At 33.7% G+C, this 12,611-nt stretch overlaps 1 protein-coding gene across 1 annotated transcript; it reads right to left on the reverse strand.

Annotated features, from left to right (window-relative positions):
• Positions 1–2,546: 2,546 nt before the first annotated feature.
• LOC117328898 lies at positions 2,547–11,400 on the reverse strand. The gene is made up of 5 exons (XM_033886507.1): positions 11,133–11,400; positions 9,934–10,200; positions 7,943–8,014; positions 6,825–6,887; positions 2,547–2,895 (listed from the first exon to the last, which is right to left on the reverse strand). Exons 1-5 carry the CDS (start codon positions 11,230–11,232, stop codon positions 2,567–2,569), a joined length of 831 nt encoding a protein of 276 aa, XP_033742398.1. The 5' UTR covers positions 11,233–11,400; the 3' UTR covers positions 2,547–2,566.
• Between the last annotated feature and the right edge of the window lie 1,211 nt (positions 11,401–12,611).

The raw sequence follows: 12,611 nt of genomic DNA on the forward strand, positions 1-12,611 counted from the left end.
AAGTTGCATACGAAACTGGATCGCCTATTTTTAGTAATTCAATCAGAAATCGTTCAAGTTCCAATATAGCAGCTACACCTAAATACTTGCTAATGGATGCTCCAATTCATAATCAGTACGCAAGGGATTACGGGAAACTACTGTTTGACCATCTAAATAACCTCCAAATCGTACTAAAGACTCTACTTGACATGACGAATATTGCCTACGAAACAGGATTTATTGATAACGATAATTTGATTCGTCAAAAAGAACTTTTTCAAAAGTACATGAGACGGTTTGTTTTTGCAAGGAGTGTGTATTATTTTGAAACGGTCGAGTGGCCTATTAGAATACTACAAACTCGACTACACGCCTTTCATAATATGTGGCATCGATATATTGAGGTTACCAGGGATGTCAAACAACGGTTACAATCGATGCACGCTACACTTCAAATCATCAATACTGAGTGTTTACATCCTTTGGCTGAAGTCAGACATAAAATTGAAAAATTACGTTATTTTTCAAAATGAAACACGTTTTTCCATTTCGGAAAGTTTGACATCAGAAAGAATCAAAGAAGTTATTTATAACTTTAAGCGATATTTCCAACGTCTAAGTGAAAATGAAGTTACTTTAATCGATTGGATAAAGTTAATGGGAAAGGAAGTAAGATTATTGTGGAGGATTGTTGTTGACGACAAAGATTCAACAGAGTACCATACGTACAGAAATCAACATCAACATATGAGAAACTTTTCTGACGTTGAATCAGAACTTATCTCAAACTACACATATCTGGAAAATCTGTGTCGTTTCTCCCTCATCGTCTCAGGCAAGGAAACGGCTTTTGTCAATACTTTAATGAGGATTATTACTGATTCAAGAGCTTATAAAGAATCTGCTTCAATTGATAGTGAATTTGTGAGGTGAGTTTTTTATGCGATATTTTGTCGGATTTCTCTTTCTTTTATCAATAGCTGATGAATGGACATTCTTTATATAACAATCTAGCATGTAGCTCGAGATGAACGTATTCGTACTATTAGCATCAATGTCCATCAATTACAACTTATACATGTATATAATTGTACTGCGTTTTTCGTCGTCAAAATGTCGATTTCTTCATTACTTCGGTTATTGTGGGTTGTTTTTCTTTTTTCAGAAAAACCTTTCTTCAAATAGATGTTTTCTACAAACAGCTTAGCTACGAGGAAGTTCGACAACAAGTTGGTTACGATATATTTGCTCTTCTATGTAAGTACATTACCAGATCATTAACATACAAAAGCCAACATACACCATAATTATCGATATGATGAATAGTGACCTTCATTCCTCCGAAATATCACATTCGCAATTATAATGTTGTTCCATGTTTTTTTAAATTTTTAATAGATATTGAGAAAAACATTTTGCTTACAATACTTTTCAGTTTTCGTGTACAGATGAATAATTAGTGTTTGTATATATTTCTCATTTTTATGCATTTGTGTAGAAATATTAAAACCGTACGTAAAAAGGTTTACCTCGAATATAAACGTCCATATCTTGAAGTTTTACCTGCATGTCTTACTTTGGAATTCACATCCATTATAAAAAATGGATATGGACGTTACTCAATATTTAAGTTATTAGCCAACTTAGAGGTTATAACTAATGTTTATTATCTAACTTAGAGGTTATAACTAATGTATATTATCTAAGTGAGAGGTTTTAACTAATGTATATTAACCAACTTGGAGGTTATAACTACATTGTAATGAATATTATCTAAATTAGAGGTTATAACTTATGTATATTATCTAACTTAGGATTTGTTTGTTCAACAGGCGATATTGGTGGATCTATGGGACTGCTGCTTGGGGCCAGTGTGCTGTCTGTTTTCGAAATAATTGAATTTGTGTTTATTCAAACGGTTAATAGAATCAAGGCAATTTTCTAAACGAATTTCAGATCGTTTAAAGGACAGAGAGTAAAATGGGTATCGTGCAAATACATACATTATCAAACTGCTAGATAATGATACTGTTTGTGATATTTTACGATCATGTCATATATTCTCGTAATGTTGGAATATCAGATCAATTCTTGGTGATGTGTCGCAAGGAAAATACGATGTATCACTCAAAACTACAAATTTATTGTCAAACAACTGAACTGTTAGTTGAACTGTTAGTTGTTATTCAATGACTTCATTTATTTATAAATTTAGATGGATCATAAATATACAAAGCATGTTTAAACGAAATAATTTAATAGTACCACATAAACAGTACATTATGCTATCGAGAAAATGCATCAACATGTATTATATATATACGGCTACGTATAAAGCCTGGAGGTAGAAAAAACTACGTTTATATCATGCAATTCTCCGCGTCACATTCCTTGAGATCCTGACTTGAAAATGCAATATCTATATTTTCTAATGTATATATAACCACAACGTGTGTGGATAGAAAACGGATATGGTTCTATGATAGCAGATACGTAGACATTTACCTCATGTACGTGTATTACTGAAACCATATAAGTAGCTCCCGTCTTTGTCGGTCGACCACATAATGTCCATGTTGTAGTTTTATTGATTTGTTTGGTTTCCATTGATGACGCGGGGTAAAATATAACATGTCGTCCATCGTCTACTTTTAAGAGTCCTAAAAAATATAGGAATATCCAAGATGACAATACATGAACAACTTCCGAATATAACAATGGCAGCAACATAGCCCATCACCAGACAGGACGTTCGATCGTCGGACATACTCATTCGCTTCCTCTTATAAGATGACAAAGCTGCTCTGTTTATCCTGAGACTCCGTATCAGACTGGCAAAATCGATCTCTCCTCTCATGGTGTAAGCAACAGGCTGACATGTGCAGAGGGTAGCGTTCGGGGAGGATGGTATGTCTGAAATCAAATTAAAACAGGTGTGGAAGGTACCTTTATTATGTATTTTGACATTTAGTCGAATTCCCTATCAAGTATTTAATATTGCTTTATAAATATACCAAAACAAACAAATTTCTTAATATAGCCTGAAACGTGTATGCAAAATAAACGTGTCCAGTATATTTTACTTTGCGGTCAAGGTCACGGCGATTGAACCAGAGCTCTGAACATCCCCTGTTGTTGATACATTTATGTTTCAAGTCTAATTAAGATTATCAATTTAATGAAACGGTTCGAAATGCGGTGTAAGCGGCGGGTATTTCAGGCTACGCGATTGGGTGCCGTAGATCGTAAGTTCGAGGCCCGGTCAGGGCACGCGTCATAACGTTGTCCTCCTTCGTTTTCTTCCTTCGTCATTTATGTTACTATATCATATTTCTAATGATTAGCACAATGTATCATATTCAGGGAATGCAATTGATTTTGTTTTAATTCAACAATCCACAAAGGGATGATAGACAGATTAAAAGTAACCTTTCTTTCAAGCAAACCCAGGCCATTTTTAAACCATGAAAATCTTACAAAACGATCAATCGATTGTAATAAAGAAAGCTGACAATGGCGGATCTGTTGCAATTTTAAATACGGATTTCTATTGTACATGTATTACTTATATGCTTTTGGATGATGAGCTTAATGAATTTGTCTGACAACAATGCTGATGTTACAACACGCACTTTAATTAATAACTTGGTTCGGAAGATATTTTTAATTACATTCTCCACCTACACAAGTTTCTTTTATTGGTTGTCAAAATACATAAATGTGAAATAATGAATGATGTCAGGAAAGAACAAGATTCTGTGTTCATTGAAATTGTAAATACTGACGATTTTAAATTTAGACATACCGTTGGTCGTCCTAAAAGTAGCACCTAAGTCTTAGTCATTTTTGTCCTTATGTAATTCAGTTAAAGGTTTATCAAGGACGATTTTGATTTCCTTCAACATCTTCCTTAGCAGGTCAAACCTGGTTCTAAACTTGTGTCTTTTGATGTTGTTAGTTTATATACAAATATACCTCATGAACTTGGGTTGGAAGCCATAGACTATTGGTTAACTTAATGTTCTGTCAAGAAAGATCCACGTTTTAACAAGCAATTCATTCGTGATGCTATGGATATTGTTCTAAAAAGAAATTATTTTGTTTAAACGATGTATTTCATCACCAGAATAAAATAACTGCGATGGGTACTAAAGTGGCCCCTACACTTATCTTTGGGTATCTAGAAGAGAAATTATATGATATTGTGGAGATGAAACACGGCAGTTATTACCGTGATTCAATTAAACAACATTTTTTACGCTTTCGATTGTTTCATCATCAGGCCGATGAGTTAGGTGTAGATGATTTTTCTAATGACCATAATTCTTTGCATCCTGTTATTTGTGGAAGCAAATTAATTTTAAATACGTTTTTCGATGTATTTACCATTTTGAAAGACACTATCATTAGTACTGATCTACATACAAAACCTTCAGATTCTCACAATTATTTGAACTTTCATTCAAGTCATTTTAAACATATCAAGTTGGATATTTCTTTTAATTTGGCATCAACAATCGTTACTTTAGTAAGCGATAAAACACCTTCAAAATAGGCTTTAAGAACCGACTTTGTTGTTGATGTCTCAAGGATATCCAGATCAAATTATTGAGAATGTTATACGTATGGCTATAGGGACCTTTTACAACAAAAAAGGAACGTAACTCCATTTATTCAACTGTTAGTCCTCGTAATTTTAACATGTTCTCCGTTATCCGAAACAAATGTGAGGATAAGAAAATAGGTAGTGAGAGTATGAAAACATTTTTGATCGTTGTATTCTGGTCAAAAGTAAAAGACGACCTAAAATCTTAAGTGGATTTTGACTAGATCCAGATTCGGAATTTATCAATAATTTAATGCTTTTGTATCAAAATGTATTACACCTCGTTGTGGGACCTTTAATTATATTATACAAGGAAGTGAAATTAATTTAGGAGACAATTTTATCTTCAATGTTAAAAAGAATATGAACTGTAGATCTAGTAATGTAAGTTATGCCTCAATTCGTAGTAAATGTTCGGCATTTTACATAGGCCAAACTGGTTCCGAGTTACATACTAGCATGATCGGACATAGACAACACATACGTACGGACCGTTTAAAATTTTTACCTGTTAGTAGAATATACATGATATTATAAATACTGTCTATAATAATAAAAACGATGCGTTTGCTCTACTGCGAGAGGAAAATGAATTATGTATATAGGCCTATATATATTTGCACAAACGATAAAGATTCTGGGAAGTAATTAGCCCGGAATGAATGAATACGTGAATGAAATGAATTAATAATACATGTTACAGATAGATGAAATGAATGGATGAATGAAGTATGGCGAATGCTAGCCCTCATTTATGAAGACATTTTTGTATGTGTTGATATCATTGAAAATAAAAATTTGAACCATAAAGAAAAAAATCACTTCAAGGTTCTTCATTGACGACAGCAGATTCACTAATTCTCACAAAAATATACCTAGGTTATAGAAGTATATCTCTACATCCGAACAAAATATCAAAAATGATAACATCGTCCTAAAATGGCCGTCATTAAGACCGAATGAGAGGTGGCATACGATACAATCTCTTCGGGATGTGATTACATGTATTCGCTTTAATTTCGAAGACCATCATTATATATGTAATCTTCGTCGCAGATACAGCTTCTTTAAACATTGGATTGTTACCAGATGCAAGTATACAATCGATACGAATACAAATTCTCAGATAAATAAAATTTCGCCCACGGAAATAAAGAAGAATATACATGAATGCGCTAATGGCGAATTCCTATTTATCAAATGAATGATGCAGATGTAATCAAACGTGAGGCTAAAGACGCTGAATTTATTCCACTTCTTAAACTTCGTTTAAACAGTACCGTTTCGATTTGATTTTTATTATGTGCTCATATATAGATATCTAAGACAAAGAACATCTCGATATCAGTATTTTTGTCTTGCATTTTTACTTTGCACTGAATTGTATTTGTGACCGTGTTTTGATAACGCGAGTTAAATAGCTTCTTGAATACGATTATTATAATTCACCTGTATTCGATTTAGCAGTAATAGCTACATCGGTCACGTGGTACACAGTTTAACACCCGGGATGTGATTCCACTCCGACTCACATCGACGTATATTCATTCGTCTCTTTTTTAACCACACACTATGCTCTTTGTTTTAACTTTGACGTACAAATTATTTATTCATTTTGACAATTATGTAGGAAATGTTTATTCCATCGCTATGGTAGTGACGTCATGATATATGACGTGACAATAAACTGATTTGAATAAATCAGTCTGAAGAATCGCCGAAATGCGACAAAAGTGCTAAAGACCCGTTATCTGTATACATGTATATATATGTGTGTGTGTGTGTATGTGTGTGTATAAAACATAGTAAAACAAATGAGGAATGAAGACAACTCAATGACTCACGATCTACGGCACCCAATCGCCGACAGTAAATTGTAGAATTGTCGAATTTTCGAGGTAATTAATCTCTTTATCAAGACACAAGTAAATTACAAACGATCACATATAGACATATAACCTGGAACAGATATATATAAACAAAAAAGATTCAAAATGACAAACAATATGTAAAATATGTACGGAATACACACAAATGAAAAAGACTTATTTGTAAAACTGATGCCCAGAGTGTGAAAATCATCAAGTAAAATCATTACAAATCTTACTATACATCGTTTGTTTCTGTATCCAAATAAATTGCTACAGGTTATTTGTCTTTGCCATCGATTTTAGTAACACTATATAAATAGCTTATTATCAATAGTCTATCTTACTAATGGGAAAGGTCAACTCACCGGTCGATGTAACGGTTCCCGTAAAGACTGGCTCTATTGTAGGCGGCGAGTGTGTCAAAGCATCTGAATCATAATAGTTATGTTATAGAGAAAGCCAAGAAAACGCTACGTACAATAGAGATAGTGGACAACATCACCCGTATTGGCAGTCATATCATCAATCCATTTCTGAAATAACGTCCACACACTTAGCAGTATCAAAAGATTACTTCCCAAACGTGTTACTAACTGTAGATAATGATGGATCAATAAACGTACTAGATACAGGACAGGTATTTAGTTTAGTAATGAGACTTTATTCTGCAGACAACAACTTTGACAATGGAATTTGTATGTCATGCAGGGACAAACGGCCTAAACAATTTAACGTGACTCAAATCTGCTATTGGAACAACTTCCAACCATTTCCATTTAATTTTCTAATATAAAACACAAAAATATGTGATATCCTTTCCTTCTAAAAAGGGGTATAAGCTAATGTAACCTAAACGGGTTTTTTTTTGTTACATCGTTGTAATATTGAAAAAACGCAAACACTCAAACTATTTCATATCGACAGAGTGACCATTATGGGGAGGCTGGCTTGTTTTACCATAGTTTACAATATTTGTATGTCCGCTGGTCACATGTTTGATCTTAAATTACAACGTGCTGTCTTTTCGTGATACATATATGTATAAATGTTTGAAGTTAATATTATACAATGTATGATAATAAAACAACCTACCCTACAACTATAATACGTTGTTTTTTAGCAATTGCTGGCCTATTCATTAAATTAATTTGCTATATTTATATAATTTAATCAAGTACACTATACGTTGCTTTTTCAAAATTTCAAGATTTCATTACATTACATTGTATCATTCGAGACTGGAGTTACCTCCCATGTATTGAAAGTTGAAAGTATAATCAATAATGCGATTTGTAGTTTGTGTTTAATGGCATGTGTAGTGTGATGTATATATATAACGTATACTACATACGATTTGTAGTTTGTGTTTAATGGCATGTGTAGTGTGATGTATATATATATATAACGTATACTACATACGATTTGTAGTTTGTGTTTAATGGCATGTGTAATGTGATGTATATATATAACTTATACTACATACGCAGGCCTAGGTTAGGTACACAAGCCATGGTATGTTGCTTGACAGGTACTGTCAGATTGCCCGTCACTGCATCTGAAAATAGAAGTCAAAAAGCCATATATATGCCACCCACATCGGGCATACAAATGACAGATATTTGTGCTCATTATAATCTGTTACAAATTATGAATGTTAAACATTATATATCTTACAAACTTCATCGGAATTTGTAATAATATCTTTGTGTCCATCATAATCTGTCACAATGAATGTGTGTTCATCACAATATGTTACAAATAATATGTTCATAGAAGTTGTGACAAGGTCTGTATGTTTATCAGAAGGTGTCACAAGATATGTATGTTCATCAGAATGTGTCACAAGGTCGGTATGTTCATCAGAATGTGTCACAAGGTCTGTATGTTCATCAGAATGTGTCACAAGATATGTATGTTCATCAGAATGTGTCATATGGTCTGTATGTTCATCAGAATGTGTCACATGGTCTGTATGTTCATCAGAATGTGTCACAAGATATGTATGTTCATCAGAATGTGTCACATGGTCTGTATGTTCATCAGAATGTGTCACAAGGTCTGTATGTTCATCAGAATGTGTCACAGGGTCTGTATGTTCATCAGAATGTGTGACAAGGTCTGTGGTGTATTGATCAGAATGTGTCGCATGGTCTATGTGTTTATCAGAATGTGGCACAAGATATGTATGTTCATCACAATGTGTCACCTGTCTGTGTGTTCATCATTACCTGTCACACGGTCTATGTGTTCATTAGAATATATTTATATTTTGTGTTGCATTTGCCTATATGTCGTTAGTAAGCCAAATTGTATTCCTGAGAGTGTATACTACAATTTCCAGTAATTTGGTCAGTATGGGAATACAGCTCGAGGTGATGTAGATTAAAATAATGGCCGTCATTTACTGTCGGCCTAGAGAGATTTCGAATGCTAGCATTTATTTACACAAGTCACTACAAAAAATAAATCAACTTCACAAGTTATAGGAGGCAAAATTATAATAAACATGTAGTCAACACAATTTATTATTTGCGCTATTCTTGATCTTTACGAAATTATCAAAATGTCAATGTCGTCATGCTCACAGGTTTTAAGTAATTGCTGGTCACAAGATATGTATGTTCATCAGAATGTGTCACATGGTCTGTATGTTCATCAGAATGTGTCACATGGTCTGTATGTTCATCAGAATGTGTCACAAGGTCTGAATGTTCATCAGAATGTGTCACATGGTCTATATGTTCATCAGAATATATTTACATATATATAGTGTATGTTGCATTTGCCTATATGTCGTAAGTAAACCAAATTGTATTCCTGAGAGTGTATACTACAATTTACAGTAATTCGGTCAGTATGGGAATACAGCTGATGTAGATTAAAACAATGGCCGTCATTTACTGTCGCCCTAGAGAGATTTCGAATGCTAGCATTTACTTACATAAGTCACTACAAACAATAAATCAACTTCACAAGTTATAGGAGGCAAAATTATAATAAACATGTAGTCAACACAATTTATTATTTGCGCTATTCTTGATCTTTACAAAATTATCAAAATGTCAATGTCGTCATGCTCACAGGGGCTCGATTCCGAGTTTTCAGAAATGCAAGATACGTCAATATCAAAAGTCCTGCATATGAGGATAAAAACGGGAGTATCGACATCGTTGCCGGTTGTGTACGTATACTGAATTTTAGTTTTGTGGTTTTTTAGTGATGTCAAAGTCCTACCTTACCTAAAAAAATCCCTGTGAAGTTGAACATCCTCTACTAAGTTAGGACCTAGCTACACTGATGTGACCGGTTAGACTGGAATCTGTTTCGAACGAAATATCCTTGGAATCGTTTTCAACTATTGTCAAGACGACTTTCATTTAGAATTTAAGAGCTTCTATTTTTCTTTCATCCAAATTGTATTCATATCGACTGTATGCTACCATTTGGTAACAGTCCAATGATTAGAATACTCACAGTTAATTCCTGACGTTTTCACGTAGACGATGTTGTGATTGGACACCGGGAGCAGCTGATAGTTTCGGTGGAAGAAGACGGGGTTTGTTGTGTACAATGTACAAGATTTTACATCTTCATCGTAGACCGCGACAAATCCTTTAAACTTTTGTCTGAGATTCCCGGCACACCACTGACTCGTCGTATCAGATGTTTTGACGTTCACTATATTGAGTTCCTCAGGTTCAATCAGGGTCATGTTGTAATACTTATCTTTCGTATATACACCTGTCGTTATAAACATGTAATTCACGTTCAAAATACATTCAATAAATATCACATTGCATTTGATTTGAGAGAGCTATGCATGTTACATATCCTTATTCAAAAATACTGGCCAAACAATTTGAACGGGAATTTTGCTTTGAGTCGAAACTTTCTTTTAAACTGGAGGTTTATTCGAAACCCAGTAAGGCTGTTTTATTTCTTATTACTTATTCAAATTTGATGATAGTGGTCACATGGAAATTAGATCAATGTCACTATTGAAAGATTAAGTATGAAGATGCTGGAATTAAAACAGTGATAGCATGTAGACATGTAAATCTCAACTATATTAGCTGAATTGACAATTCTAAGAACCAGAGGGAACTGTCGGAAACTTTTAGATGAAGATACGGTTTTAAAGTCAGCATCATGAACTATTCTATTTATTCACGCGATATGTCAGGCGTGTTTGATGCTTGTTGATATTCCTTGTGATTCCGTACTCACTACCATAATAGCCATTTAAGATTGTAAATAACCGGGATTTCACCGAGTTTTGTGTACCGGATGTTTTAATGAAATATACTCTGGATATACTCTGTCGGAGGACCTGGTCATATTATCCCTGTACTTTTACACGAGTCTTCATGCAATCTTATAATTTTCTATATATTTCGCCCTTGTTGAAAAATTCTGAGATTGAGTTATGGTTTCTTAATGCTAGTATTCTTTGTTTTTAACTGGCGATTGTATTTTAAAGAATATCCTTTATCAAATCATCAGTATATCACAAAATGGTATATAACTGTAGTTTGTTTTTTAGCTATTTACTACTATAACGATTGTGTAGTGCGAGACTGTATTGTTTCCGTAAGTTACACACATTTCTGCCTTTTTTTCTCAATTATGAAGTTACAATTAACTGTTTATATTAACTTAACAGTTTCACTTACCTGTTTTTATTGTACAGATGAAAAAATGCTTCTCCTCACAACTTGTTATATACGGGACGAATTTGGCTGAGTCTACGGTCATATTTAACGCTGTACACATTGTGGAAGGATGCACAATATTTGCCAATTTATGGTTTTGATTAATGAAACACGTAGGTGTGTACCAATCGGTTTCGTTAACCGGCTTAACGAGACCAAGCCACAAGTCTTTTCCTGGTGGCCTGCAAATAAGAAAGACTATTATCAACGAGGTACGACCACAATTGTTTTCCAGCTGTCCTACAAATAAGGAAGAGTATTGTAGCTTTCCTTATTTTACACTATTATGACTATTTAAAACGTAGATAATAGAAATGCTATTTAAAACACATCTTCCAAAATATGGCTAAATGGACAAAGGTGCTTTTTACCCGGAATGAGATATTTAACCCAAATTCAAATTTTCGCGAATTTTTTTGCTCCGTTCTTTCTAACTGGATAATGCATTTGCTGTAACACGTCGGACTATTTCTAAGGTCATCCCTTGTAATACGAAAACGTCCGAAAGTGTTTTCGCAAACGTAAGCGTTGTCGATACTACGACGAAGCAGACACAGTTTGTAAAAGTAATTGCTTTATCTACAAGATTCCATAATCTTGATGAAGAAGAATTTAAGAGGATTGTTTCTGTAAAGACAGCGCACACATAATGTACGCGTTGTTTTTGAATTGACACGTGTAACATGTCGTTGCTGACAGGCTGTGAGAGGAATATATATTTTAATAACGAGGACGAGCGTCTTGATACGTTGTCGCCATTTTATTCAACTAATTATAAAACATATCTCGGACCAACATATCCGGAATCAAATACAAACTAATAAAACAAAATTAGAAATAAACAACAATATCCGGAATGGAGTTATTTCCCCTTAGACCATAATACTATATGTAAGATATCTTACAGACCAGTAACACCATATACATAACACATGATTAAAATTTGAACAATGAAACAGACTTCGCTTTTATTACTTGAAGAAACGGAAGCATTTATAACGTGGATATAATAAAAACGTGAACAACAACAACAAAAAACTATCATTAGCGAGGCCCGGCCACAAGTCTTGTTGGCCTGCAAACAAGGAAGACTAGTTCAATTTGTATTAAAGGCATAGAGTAAAACACACACACGATTATCAAAACGTTTCCTAGTTTAGTTTAAATACATGTCAGTAAAAAAGTGTGATACTGTTGAGAGAGTGATATTTTAAAAGGTGACCTCATTTAAAGACGTGGTTATATACCATGAATTATATATTGTTGTGACATTGACAGTGATTCCATTTAATGACATTATTTACCATGAATTATATATTGTTGTGACATAGAAAGTGATTCCATTTAATGACATTATTTACCATGAATTATATATTGTTGTGACATTGACAGTGATTCCATTTAATGACATTATTTACCATGAATTATATATTGTTGTGA

Source organism: Pecten maximus, chromosome 6 (assembly GCF_902652985.1).
Source record: "Pecten maximus chromosome 6, xPecMax1.1, whole genome shotgun sequence".
Classification (NCBI taxonomy): domain Eukaryota; kingdom Metazoa; phylum Mollusca; class Bivalvia; order Pectinida; family Pectinidae; genus Pecten; species Pecten maximus.